The 14,458-nt window shown below is 30.6% G+C and overlaps 1 protein-coding gene across 2 annotated transcripts in view; it reads left to right on the top strand.

Moving 5' to 3' along the window:
- Window positions 1–11,079, top strand: part of LOC107455162 (uncharacterized) — a 28,935-nt gene extending 17,856 nt beyond the window's left edge. The window contains exons 9-13 of one of the 2 annotated variants that reach the window (XM_016072633.4): window positions 3,114–3,134; window positions 3,938–4,048; window positions 7,073–7,249; window positions 8,741–8,803; window positions 10,580–11,079. In XM_016072633.4, coding sequence (XP_015928119.3) covers window positions 3,114–3,134; window positions 3,938–4,048; window positions 7,073–7,249; window positions 8,741–8,803; window positions 10,580–10,713 — 506 coding nt within the window. In that variant the 3' untranslated portion in view covers window positions 10,714–11,079. The remainder of the gene's footprint in view (window positions 1–3,113; window positions 3,135–3,937; window positions 4,049–7,072; window positions 7,250–8,740; window positions 8,804–10,579) is intronic. The other variant, XM_016072634.4, reaches the window with a different exon arrangement.
- The last annotated feature ends 3,379 nt before the right edge of the window (window positions 11,080–14,458 follow it).

Below are 14,458 nucleotides of genomic sequence, written 5' to 3'. Positions count from 1 at the left end.
TGTGCTTAATGAATAGTAAATTATTTTTTGCACACCTAAAGTTATAATTTAAAAGTTTCACATCACTTTAATCCATATATAGTCTTTTTATGTTTTAATTTTTTTGGTAGATTAAACAATAATTTCCATACATTACCCTCTCACAGACCTGAGAATAACGATCTTAAGAACATATTTTTGAGATATCCTGATAAAACATATTTTAAACTTAAATCGATTATTTTTTTAATCAAGTCATTAAAATCATGCCAATTCTGATGCATTGTTCACAAGAACTGCCTGTGCTAATTGTAATTTTTGCCATTCTGTAAAGTTTGCTTTAAAAAAAAATAGATGTTCTACATTTAAATAAATGAAAGGAAAAAAATTAACAAGCTCCAATAGGTAATTTCTTGGGTACATTTACTTATAAATATTTAAGTAGAAAACTTCAAGTAGGAGATTTTTTAACATATTTTTTTTTGTGATGTTTCGTTTGACAAGTTTCTGTGAAACAATATTTTATCAAAAAAGCATATATGAGTAAAATAAAAACTAAACCTCATTTGCAGAACCATTCTTTGAATTTAAATGGTAAAAAGTGATTGATATTTTGCAAAGGTTAGGATTAAATAGTTTGTGAGGGACCATTTTTGCCATAAAATATTTTGTGAAGGCTCTGTTTTTACAGTAAAATATCCGTGAAAGGTCCTTTTTTACTATAAAATATTTTGTCAAGCGTTCCCAAACCTTTTTGTAAGGATGAGCCATTATAGTTATAATAGTTTGTATGATTAAATGTAATTTCAATATGTAAGAGTTTGGAGGTGAAAGTTAATGTTATTGTTAGCTCATAGTAAAACTATTTAATTTCAAATTTAACTTGTGGTCATCATTCATATGTGAATTGCCTCTCTTATTCACTTTATGAGAAATTAAATGTATGATGTATAAATAAATGTATGAAGAGCTGAAAAAGAAAAAAAGAAAGAGGGAAGGTTTTTAAAACAATCTTTGGGTTATACAGTAAATTTGAGAAAACATTTTATCTTTGATGAATAAAAATAAATTAAACTAGGTAAAAATATAATGATTAATGGAAAAAGATTTAAGTCATAAAAGTGATGTAAAAAAGAAGTAAAATATTTTTTCTACCCCCCCCCCCCAATTTTAACAATATTTTGAAATTCAAACAACTATGAATTTTTCCTTTTTTGAAAAAATATAATAGTCTTAGCCATGGACCATTTGACCCAACCCAGGACCATGCCCGTGCTCAGAGATAAACTTGTTTGGTGTAGGAATTGCAAGCTTAGGATTAAAATTATCTATAATTAACCTTACAGGGTAAAAATTTAGTAGGATAAAGGTATACTCACATGATAAAAATTATGAAAGATGCAACTCAAACTTATTGGGCATTTACTCCTGTCCACTAAGTTTTGTATATACAGTAGAGAACCAATTATCCGGGATGCTCGGGACCATCGCTATCCCGGATATCTGAATTTCCCGGTTTTCTGGATCGACCAAAAAGTGTCGTTAATCGATGTTTTATCGAACCCGAAGTACAAGGAAAAAGTGTAATGCATAAAGTAAGAGAAAAAAGAAAGGTACTCCTAACTTTAAAAAGAAAAAAAAATGGTAGAAATATAACATTTAAAAGAACAAAAAAATTTGCAAGTTTAGACAAGAAAATCAAGTTTAAAAAATACAAATTCTCATATTTATTTTTTAAAAATAATTACAATTCCTAAATTAAATAATATAAACAAAACCAATGATTAAATAACGCAATATATTTCATACCTAATAATACGGGGGAAACGATAAAATAAATGGAAAACTTATTAATCTAAATAAAAACACTTGAAAACTATCGAACCGAAACGATAATTAAAAAAGGCACTCGCATAAATAGTAAAACCCGAAACAAGGCAAAATCAACGGAATTCAAAAAAAAAAAAAAAAAAAAAAACCTAATGATAAAATTTATGAATAAAAAGAATTAATTTATTGAGTGCGAAATTTATCGCGAAAAGAAAAAAAATCAAACGTAGTGGAATCAGAAAAACAAAACTGCAATCTGCTTCATAAAATAATCCTATGTTTAAAATAATAAACAATTCTTTTATTTTATTTTTTTGTTGATAAAAACAAGATTTTTAATTACAGCAGATGTGATTCCACACCAAGAAAAACTTGTAATTGACACCGCACTTCCAAAGAATAAGAATTTATTCAAAAGAAAAAGATTTTATTTTTATTAGTCGATGTCAAATAAATATATTTTTCTGTTTTCTTTTTCTGTTCACTGATATGCATGCAATGCATTTTCCCCACCCCCCTCGTAAATCAAGCAGAAAACGAAATCAGCATGCCACACCCTTGAGTTTGATTGACGGCCTAAAGGAAAAAATAAAACATTCCTCCCTTGCCTGCCTTCAAGGTCACGGAGGAAATGACGTTTCTCTGGGTAAACGGGGAAAAAAATCTTCCCCTTCCTTACATTTTCCTCTACTCAACTTCAAGGATGATCCCATTTCCGCTTTTTTCGTTCTAGTTTAAAATGGCGGGAAATTCGAGCAAAATTTTTCCCGGTTTTCTGGTTTCCCGGTTATCTGGATACCGGATAAATGGTTCTCTACTGTAATAGGTTTTGTGTCCAAAATCATGTTTTACTGTCTTTTTTTCTTCTTTTTTTTATTGTTATGAAATTTTGTATTTCTTAATCCCCATTTGTTTATGAGATTAAAGTAAATTAAATTTAAAAACTTTTTTGAGTTACTATCCACGTTGAAATGTAATACTTTCATTTATAAATTTGGAAAACTTGTTTTGAAATTTTATTTTTAAGTAAGAGTTCATTTAAATAATATAAATCTAATATAGATTTCATTTCACTTACAATTTCTTCTTAGTTAATGAAGTGCTATCTTTGTATTCATCTTAAAAGAAATTATTAATTTTGATATTTTTAATAACTTTAGTTGACATTTTCCATATAGAGGAATTTAGATTAATATAAACTCACTTGCATGCTAATTGTTTTGCTTAAACTCACAAATATTTATCTAATTTTTTTTATTCTCTGGTATGTTAATTGTAATTTTTTTAAATTTATTTTTTTGTAGGTGGCTGGGGACCCCAACCTGGTAAATATTATTTGTGCATGTATTTATAAAATACTTTTTCAGTAGTTACAGTTTCTTTTTTTTAGCAGATCTAAAAATTTAAAATGACTACAAAGAAACCTGTGTAAGTTGACTAGACTTAGACTTGTCAACTTAGACTAGAGGTCAACTTTTAAAGGCCAATTTAATTGTCTTTCCCTATTTGGTACCTGATCATCAAGATCTGCTGAGACAGGCCAGGGGTTTGAGTCCTTTAACGTGCCTTCCACAAATTTTTCATTTCTAAAACAGTTTCTTCGTGAAATAGTTCTATAAAAACAAATTCTTCACAAAGGCCGCGGTTGAGATGGGCTGACCCGGTGAAAAGAATTGGATATCAAAGATAAATCGGAAGTCGTTATGGAGAAATCTTCAGAGGAAGGCATTGGCCCACATTGGGCTGTCTGGTTGACTATGATGATAATGATAAAACTTCTTTAAAAGCCAAAATTTGAATATTGAGGTGTTTTCCTAACAATAAGACACTTGTTTTCCTAATGCCACTGCAAATTTTTTACACGTTTGGGATAATTCACTGCACGCGGGATGTTTATGCCATATTCTTTGTTCAACCCACATTGGTCATTATTCCTCTAGCCCATTTTACATAACCATTTTTAGAACATATTGTAATGGTCATATGGATTTCATATTGCTATTTGATAGAACATTTAATATAGCTGTTTTATAGGCTTAAGAAGCAGTTCTTTCCTCTGCAAAATGTTTTAAAATAATTACAGACATGTGTAATTTTCATTTCTTACTTTTTTTATAACAAATTTTAGGTGGCTATGGTCCTGGATATAACAACTGGGGATGTGGACCTGGATATGGTCCTGGCTACAATGGTCCTTCTGGTCCTCAAGGTTATGGTCAACCAGGCTATGGTGGTTATGGTATGTTTTCAAAATTTGTAATGTCAAATCTTTAAAATTAAATGCTCCGAAAAGAGCAAAATTTTAGGAATATTAGACGGGTAGGCTTGTAATCTCTTGTTTCGAGGTATTTAAAATATATATTTTTCAATAAGTTTTCATTGTTATTCACGCCATAAAAAAATATTCTATAATTGTGTGTTTTTTTTCTGACAATTGTAATACAGTGTTGTCCTTAGGCGTTTTAGAAGGGCGGTCTCCCCCTTGCCCTTTGATTCCTATAAATGCGTACTCCTTGTTTTTTTTTAAAAAAATAAGCCGCCACCTCAGGAAAGTACTTGCCTTTTATTTTTTCAAGAAATTATTGTTTTCTTAATCATCTGTTTTAATAAAAAAGTCCACTTCTGATTTATTTAGTTATTGATAATTATTAACTTTAATTTTTAGTTTGATTGCTTAGTTTAAATAAAATTTGTCTTATGTTTTCTAGTTATACAGTTGAAATTCGCATTATATTCCGCCTCAGAGATAATCATGTCTTTTCAATAAATTTATTAGTAATTTTAAATGTTAAATTTTTTTTATTTTTAAGAAATGCCTTTTATTTAAAACTGAGCCTCTAAATGTTTATTTTCTTATAATTTTCAATTTAAGATATAAAGAAATCATTAAATTTGGTAATTAATCCTTTTTTTTTTCTTTTTTTTTTTAAGAAAAAGAAGAAAATTTGTACAGAGATTGTCATTTAGCATTCCTTTAATTATTTTTCTAAAGCTTAAAATGTTTCTGTTATTTTCATATTACATATTTTGATAAATTTTAACGGTAGTAAGTGCCCTTTCAAAATTCAAAGAGCCCTTTTCTGTGAGGAGGCACTCTGCCCTTTTTCATTCCTAGGGAGAACTCTGTGTAATATCTATAATAATTGTATGCATCAACTGTAATAATTATATGTAGCTGTTACAACCAATTGTACAGTAGTACTTTATTTATGTCGCATCAAAGCTGCACAATGGGGTATTGGCTACAGTCAGAGAAACATCCTTGAGGATGAATCAGAGGCATTGGTAGCCCAACAACTTCACTGTAGAATAGTTTAAAGAAAACCAATACTGCACACCCTAGATCCATTCACAGTCTGGTCAAAGTGGTCACACTGACCATTACCATTGATGATTGACTTTTGTGATCTACTGGGAACAGTGTCTTATGATTAGTCCACTGTGGCATTGAATCAAGCCTATTAGGGAATTCAATAAGTGTGATACACTTTTTATTTAGGTCTATTGTTGTCTATATGGCATTAACACTAAATTATCTCCAACAAATTGAAAACTTTTATTATTACAAAATGACTATAATTTAGGATAAAATTATTTGGGATTTAATTTATAAACCTGATAATTGGCAAGGAATTTGATTTTGCAACAGTTTTGCCAAGTTGACTAATTATGTTTTTAAAAGACTAAAATAATTTGGTCACTTTCTATGGAATGATTGCCTTTTTATGTTCACCATTAAAACGTTGCACTGTTAATTGTCATCTTACACAGTTTTCACCTTATTTGTTGGCAAATTTTAACAGTTTCTTTTTTCATATTGTTTCTTAGATGTAACCATATTTGCTGTTCAGCTGTAGTTTCAATAAATAAAATTTAATTTTGCTATATTTAACTAGTTTTGTTTCTTCATCGCAAGTAAAATACAGAGCGCTCTGAAATTCATCCGAAAAATTCTGAAGGTGACAGATTATTAAAAAAAAACTTTTCTATAATGCTGGAACACATTTTGAGGATACAGCAATTCTTTGAATGAAGATTCTGATTTATTGCTTAAGCTAAAAGATTTTTCAAGATATGTAGAAAATGTTGGGAATTGTTAAAACCCATGAGTTTGGTTTGTTAGGTTTATTAATATGTGGGAATATCATATTATTGCATGATGCATTTATATGGTACAGTAGAGAACCAATTATACAGGATGGTCGGGACCATCGCTATCCCGGATGTCTGAATTTCCCGATTTTCTGAATTACCCAAAAAGTATCATTTATTGATGTTTTATAGAACCCGAATTACAAGGAAAAAGTGTAACACATTTTATAGTGGGGGGGGGAAGGCACTCCTAAATCCAAAAAAAAAAAAAAATTTACCAGAAAAATAACATTTAAAAGAATAAAAAATTCTGCAAGTTTAGACAAGAAAAACAAGATTAAAAAACACGATTTTTAATTAAAGCAGATGTGATTCCACATCAAGAAAAACTTGCAAATGATACCGCACTTCCAAAAAATCAGACTTGATTCAAAAGAAAAAGATTTTATTTTTATTAAGTGATGTCAAATAGATAAATGTATTTTTCTCTTTCATCGTCTGTTCACTGATAAGCATGTGCAATGCATTTTACCCTCCCTCTCGTAAATCAAAGAGAAAACGAAATCAGCATGCCACTCCTTTCAGTTTGATTGACGGCCTAAAAGAGAAAATAAAACTTTCCTCCCCTGCCTCCTCTCGATCTAAAGATCTTCAAGGTCACAGAAGAAATTACGTTTCTCTGGGTAAGCGGGAGGGAAAAAATCTCCCCTTTCTCACATTTTCCTCTACTCAACTTCAACGATGAGTCCAATTTCAGCTTATTTTCATAATCATTCTAGTTTAAAATGGCGGGCAAACCGAGCTAAATTTCTCCCGGTTACCTGGTTACCGGATAAATGGTTCTCTACTGTATAAAGGAATGATAGTTATTTCATATTGTAATAGTGATGTATACACTTTTAAAGCTTTTGAATGTTATTTTTTTTTGTCCACTAATATTATTTTTATGAATTTGCTATTTTTATAACTGATGTATTGTGGCTGGGGATATTTTTTTAAACCTGTTCCTTTATATAATCAGGGAATATTTTTAATACTAAATAATGAAAATTAATACTAGAGAATGTTACAAATACTTAGGCAGTAAATTATATAACAGGCTTTTTTTGTCTGGTGTTATTATTACATGTTTAATTACATGAGTATTTTTCTTCTTTTTGTGAAATGTTAGGCTATGGCAATTATGGGTATGGTGGACCCATGCCCGGCCCTGGTGGTCCACCACCTCCCAATCCTCCTGCACCTGGAACTGAAAACTTTTCTGGCCCTGGAATGGGTGGTCCTCCTTCTGGGGGCCCCTCTGGGTCTGGTACATCATCAAGCTCTCAATCTGGGTCTAATCCTTCGGGTATGTTGAAAAAATGTTATTTTATTTATATTTTGTTTCAACAATTGTTCTCTGACTTAGGATTTTTGAAGCTTGCTCCAAGATTTTCTGACTTTGCCATTGAAACAAGCAGAAAAGGTTTAATTGGTTTAAATGTTAAAAGAAGAGTAGAAATATTCCATCCTTCTCTTTTTTTTGTTACAAACAAACGGATTTTTATTGAATTAATATGTTTTCGAAACAAACGTTTCATTTTTTTTAATTAAAATTGAAATTTCATATAAAATATACTTTAAGAAATTGAAAATGTGATTGGTAGCTTTTCAGCTGAACGATCAAACCAAATCCAGTAAAAATGTTCCTTAAGTTTCTAAAACTTGTGATTTTGTTATTCTTTATAATTTTTACTTAAGAAAAGGATAAAGACATCACTATAAATTGGATCTTATATGAAAAATCAGCTGTCAAAAGATTGTTTTTTAAAAGTTTCAGAAATCTTCGTAGCAGGCTCCAAATGCTTTGTGTCGCGAAACGTACCCATATTTTTCCCTTGGCTTTTTTTTATTTTATACTTCCCGCCTTTGTTCAAACTTTCAACAAAGTTGCCCCAAACTATCAAAAGAAAACGTTTTTTTTTTAATAAACAAGAAAAAAAATTATAAATAAATAAAACAAAATTTAATTTTTCAATTTTTATCTATACTTTTAAAATTCACTATTTAGGAAATGTGTTACTTAAAAAAGAAAGATAAAAATTAGGCTTGATGCTGTTTTTTGAAAGCCCTGTCGTCAAAATAATGCTTTCTCGCGAACAATGTGTTATTTTTGTAACTGCTGTGAATATTCAACAGTTGGCCCTCTATGCTATATCTGAAAATGATGCATAATGAAGTGTTAGTGATTTAATTTTTTTAATGTCTCAAAAGTCACTCCTACGCTGCATTATTTGGGCAGAATAAACGTTTGTGAAAATTAATTAGTGCCTTAGTTAGCATTTTAAATATTTTAGTTATCTATTCTGATGCCCAAATAATTTTAACTGCATGATGATATATATATATATTCATTTGGTTGTGATTAAAATATTAACAAACTGTTCCTACATAAAAAATAATTATTTATTTTATAAACAAAGAGATCTTTTTTTTTTCTGTTTGAAGAATATTGACATTTAAGGAAGTGAATGAGAGGCAACTACAAGACTTCATGATTTGGGCAAGCAGGAGGCAGAAATGAATTGTTTTAAAAAAAAATGTTTTGATTGAAATTCTATATTTTATCCCTTATATTTATTTTGATGAATTGACAGCTGTGATTTAGTGAAATCTTAACAGCTTAATTTTAGGATTTTAATTTTCTTTTTTAAGGTTAAATTAGTATTCATTGTTAAGTTTACCATTTCTTATTACTAGTTTTTTTTATCAATTACCATTGTATCTTCAACGATGAGTATATTTAGTAAATTTCCATTTATGTTATGTTTTATTGATATTTTGATATATTTTCTCATAGGAATGGGAAATTATTCTCAAGAACCATCTAACTTTGGTCCATCTAGACCAGGATATGGTCCAGGTATTTATTGTCTTTTATTTAAGCAATAAAATAATATTTCTTATGTTTTCAAAGTTTCAGTTCCTGAAGTTACATAAAAGTTTTGATTTATTTATTTCGTTTTATTTTGATTGCAGTCTTGAAAGAGCATTAGAATTTGCCTATTTTTTAAGGCTAGGAAGAAATATTTATTTCTGAACATTTTGGCTTTGAATAGATCACTAACTATTATTTGTATGTTGTAAATCTCCAAAATGCATTATACATTTTTTTTTTTTTGTTGTTGAAAATATTGGTTTTGTGATAGTTGTGTCCAAAAAATTAGTTTATATTAAGTTTTAACAGCACGTATGAGTGTTTCGTAATATATTTTATGTATAAAAATATGGCATAATTGAAAAATTTATAAAATCTATGCCATTGGTTACAGAAATCAGGGAAATTTTTGAATGGTCGCAATCAGGGCAACAGGTAGACTTAATATTAAAAAAATTCTGCCATGGATCAATTTTTTCGTTAAAAATATGAGTGCATTTTATTTATTTTTAAAAGTAGCTATGGAATTGTAACTATAGAATATGTATTTGAGGCATATTCTATAATCTGAAAATTACTTTGTTCATGCTTGATTCTTAACATTAACATTTTAGAAATTAATCTTGTAATATGCTCATCATATTTTGAGAACCACTTAAAGAAAATACTTTATCTTATTAATATCAACAGTTTTTTTTAATTGCTTCAAATTTTGAATTTTTGAAGAAGAAAAAAAAGCCATGTGGTTTTACAAATTAGACACTGTTAAAAATGCTACAGCTAGCCACTGACAAGTAGAAAAATTTCATGATTTTGCCCTATTATCTATCACATACATACACTCATACTTTTTCTCATACATTAAAAATATTGTATGAAAACTTATTGGACACTTTGTACAAATTGATACAGTATACTCTCGATATCTGGAAAAACCTTGTTATGTCAAAAAAATATTTTCCCCCTTGGCATTATCTGTCCACCCAATGTTAATTTAAATTATTATGTCAAAAAGTTTATGTCAAAAGTTTTTCAAATTTTTTTTTTTCTTTTCGAAATGGAGATTTTTTCTAGAAAAATCACAAGTTCATTATAAACCAATTCTTTTCTATTTAAGGCAAAATTTTTCTTGTCTTACTTTTAAAAATAAAATTGTCATTGTTGTGTTGTATTTAGACTTATAGTAAACTGTCATTACAGAACAAAACCCGTTATCCGGAAATCGGAAAACCAAAAAACCGGAACGAAATTTGATAAATTTTCCCGCCATTTTTTTAAAAAAAAAAAAAAAAAAAAAAAAAACAATTTCCTCATAAGATTTTAGGATTTTTTTTTCTTTTTTGAAAGATGTTTACCTTACCATCATTTTATAAATAATCATTAGTGTATTACTTCATCGTTTTTTCTTCTTTTTAAGATTATTTCCAAATACTTTTTTTTTTTTAGTTGGGTTTAACAATAAAAAAAACGGCTTTTTGTAGCGATTCAGAAAACCGGAAAAATCAGTTATCCGGAATAGCGATGGTCCCGATCGTTCCGGATAATCGGTTCCCTACTGTATTAATATTTTAAAATATATTTTTTTATTCTTTAGGACACATTAAGTTCTGAACTTGTTTTCTCAAAAACTCGCTTTCTCAAATTTTTTTTTAGCATCCCTTCAACTTTGAGATATTTAAAGTATACTGTGTTTTAAAACTATAAACTTACTTAAGACTGATTTTTCTTAATTTGTTATTTTTTTCTACCTTTTGCGCATAGGTTATGGTTCTGGTCCAAACAATTATAATTCTGGAAATTATCCCCCACAAGGGAACTACAATACTCCAGTGGGAGGTCCTGATTCCTCTCGTGGTTCTGGTCAAGGTCAAGGTTACCATCCCTATCGACGTTAAACAAAACCCATGTAGGAGCAAACCGTTTTGTATATTGACATTGTTGTGAAGTTTTTGTTTTAATACGGTTTTGGAAATCATTGTTTCATTTTTTTTCAACGCACCGTTGTTTTTTATGCAGTGTGACCTTATATATCCTCTGAGCAGGTATATGGTAATAAATTTGTAAACAATCATGAAAACCCATGCATCATTATTGAATGTAAAGAGTAATGTTTTGTTAGATCAAATCATTGTTTCCCTTCTTTTATTTTGAATCCAGATATTGTCATATTTTCATCATTGCTAATCTACAAAATTGTTAATTATATTGGCTGTCTCATGTATGGATTTTAGTTTAAATAAATAAAAAAAAACTTTGTAAAATTTTGTGTTTTGCATTTATTTAGTAAGCTTTTGCATGTCTGCCACTGACGGCTAATTTTAAGAAAAAGTGACTATTTTTTTCCCAAAATCTAGCCAAAAATACTTTTTTATCTTAGCTACTAAAATGATGAAATAAAAGCTTATAAATAAATTTAAAATAAATTTTTTATGAGTAAATATTTTAAAAAAAAATTTTTTTAGTCACCACACATGACAAGGATGATCATCATGCTTTATTTTTTTCCTACTGCAAATAAAGAAATTATTTCGCCTGTTTCAAAAAGCTACTGTTCAATATATCTTAGACTTAGAGGTTGAGCAGGTCTGACTAGCAAGGCACATCGACCAGAGGTCTATTGTACTCAAACCCTTAAATCATGATTAGCATGAAAGCCCTATAGCTGAAATAAAATTCAGCAAGTACCTTACAGGAACATCTTGTAGTTCCCAGGCATTGACGCTATGCTGCCCTCAATGCTCAATTCTTTGAGCAGAATAGACCTCACAATCACAGAGTTTGTGTCGTGATGTCTCTTCTTCAAGATGACAACCCCTACAAAGAGAATTGGATTCTTTTCCCATTATGTATAGGTGTCTTCTGAGGATGCAGTGTCCAGTCAGAAGACCAGTGATCTTCCTTAAACTGTTTCTATTAAGCTTTAAAAGCTCTTTTGTGGTATACACTAGGACAGTCACGATTTAGCTCCTTACCTTGTCTCTGACCGTCAGCAGCGCGACATTGCTCGTGGGCAATTTTGCCATAGAGCTTGAATATGGATGCCAGAAATGAGGTGGAAGAGATTCCCAGTGCAGGTTCAGGTCCCCAGAAAATTGCATTAGAGCCAGCCCGTGCCACTTCATCAGCTAGCTCATTACCACTGGTACCCAATGCAGGGATACCCTGCTATGGGTGGATAGGTCACAGAGGACCGAGAAGCATTCCCACACTAACAAAGAGGTGAATTTACACCTTGACAGTGATAGGAGAGCAGCCTGACTGTCGGAACAGATGCGGATAGTCATATTTTGATATCCCTTGTCTAAGCATATCTTGCAGGACAAGATAATGGCGTGTGAAGGCTACATAGCTTATCTTAGATGGATTGATAGATAAACCTGATTCAGAGCACCATCTAGATACTTCTAGAAGTGCATTATTCATGATATCAGAGATTGTTTTACCATGTTTACCTCTGACAACAATGACACCGTCATCAGCGTACCCGATACAGGGTATGCCAAGATCAGTTAACTGAACTAACAAGGAGTCCATTACCATACACCATAGGATAGGGGACAAAACCCCTCCCTGGGGGCACCTTGCGATTGCATGCACTTTCCTGCTTGCACCCAATAAAGAGGAACAAACATACCTAGAGGATAGCAAATTAGCTATCCACCTGGTAATTATTGAGTTTATGCCTCTGTTCCTCTCAAGAGGGACTTTATCAAACGCACCTTCAATATCAATGAATACCGTAAGAGCCACCTTATTTGTGATTGATTTCTCAAGCAGGTAGGAGACCTCGTATAGAGCAGTGTCTGTTGACTTGCCTGGTTGATAGGCAGGACAGTGGCCTATCTATGAGCACAGTGTCTCTGAAGTATCTGTCAATTAGCTTTTCTATAGCTTTCAACAGACAGGCAGTGAGGCTGATAGGTCTGAATGATTTAGCCTCAAAGTAATTTTCCTTACCTGGTTTTGGTATGAAAATCACCCTGGTATTCCTCCAAGAGTGAGATATATGCCCATACCCAAATGCTTTACAGGATCGAAAAATCCTACATAGAATAGGGGCTAGTATATTTACCCCCTGATAAGCATCATTGGTATGATGTCATCCATGCCTGGTGACTTGTAGGGCTTAAACGACTTTATGGCCCATACAACCTTCTCATAGGAGACCACCATCTTGGCGGCCTTCCTGTCATTCTTACTACAAGTAGTTGTGGGAATAATATGCAGATGTTCATTCTCCACAGGATGAGATCCAGGAAAGTGTGCTTCAATTAGTTCTCCAAGAGCCTCTTCCCCTGATTCACTGTATTTTCCGTTTGTAAGACGGATGGCATTTAAATTGCAGTTAAAGTCTTTAGTAAGAATTTTTGCTATCTTCGCGGTGGCAGAAGTATTGTTAATACCGTCGCAGAAAGTCCACCAAGAGCAACGTTTAGATGCTCTGATAGCCTTATTATAGGCAGTTAGAGTGTTTCTGTAGAACTGCCACTCTCCAGATTTCTTTGCTCTGTTAAATAACTTCCTACCTTTCTAACGTAATTTACTAAGCTCAGAGGACCACCAAGGAACTCGCCTTGGGGAGCTAGTACACGTAATATTACATGATATGAATCGAGTATGATATGTTGCACTTGGTCAACAGTCCACTCCACATCATTAACATTATTGTACTTACCTATCTTAGGTGTTGATAGAACCAGATGTTAAGAGCAGCAAATGTTCTACACCCCCCCCCCCATTTTTTTTTTAAAGTTAATAATTAATATATGAAGGGGAAAAAAATTCTTAAAAGCAGTCTTTTTTTTTTTTTTTTTTTAATGCATTTCGGTTAAAATAAATGAAATTTTTTCCTTTTCAAAAATCCTCAATCTAAATTGCCCTCTTTAGAGGTCTATTTGAATATAATTATAAAATGGAGTACAATTCTAAATTTTCATCTTATAAAAAATTTGATAATTCATCGTATTTATTAGATAAATTATTTAGATTAGATTCATCATATAAATATAAGAATAGTTTTAAAAATAAAGAATGAAAAAAGTTGTTTGTTTAAATTGTAATTATAGCAACATAATTATATAAAAATTGAACATGTTTTTATTTCTTATAGTTATATTTTCTTTTTAAAATGGCCATTTTTACTGCCATATTTGCACAACTTTTCCTACAGTAAATCATAAGTTAATAGATATAGATGTTATGAATTCTGAAGCTGAATTAAAGAAGTTTATTGGTTGCAAAGGGTGTTTGTGTTTTCTAAGCTAAATGTGTTATAATTTTTTTTAAAAAAAAAGATTTTTTGTAATATTTTACTTTGTCTTAAAAGTGTTATGAAGTTTCTATGTAATGAGCAATTTATGTACTTGACGTAAAATATTTTATTTTTCCATTTTTATTCCAACAGTATTTTTTCATTGTCAAGCAAAAGAATCTAAAAAAAAAAAATTATAATGAATTTTAGGAATAAATTATAATAAAATCATAATATTATAAAATCGTAACAAAACTCTACTGACAAAAATTAGCAGATAGTTTGAAAAAAAAGAAAAACTTTTTCATTTTTTCTTCCTTTCTTTTTTTTTTTAGAATTGTGAAAGCGCTTATCTCTATTGTAGCACACCCTCATATAAATGTCTAAGT

Source organism: Parasteatoda tepidariorum, chromosome 9, assembly GCF_982258835.1.
Source record: "Parasteatoda tepidariorum strain Cologne lab strain chromosome 9, Ptep-v5.0, whole genome shotgun sequence".
NCBI lineage: Eukaryota > Metazoa > Arthropoda > Arachnida > Araneae > Theridiidae > Parasteatoda > Parasteatoda tepidariorum.
The sequence above is the reverse complement of the archived record's forward strand: the minus strand, read 5'-3'. Positions and strand labels throughout refer to the sequence as shown.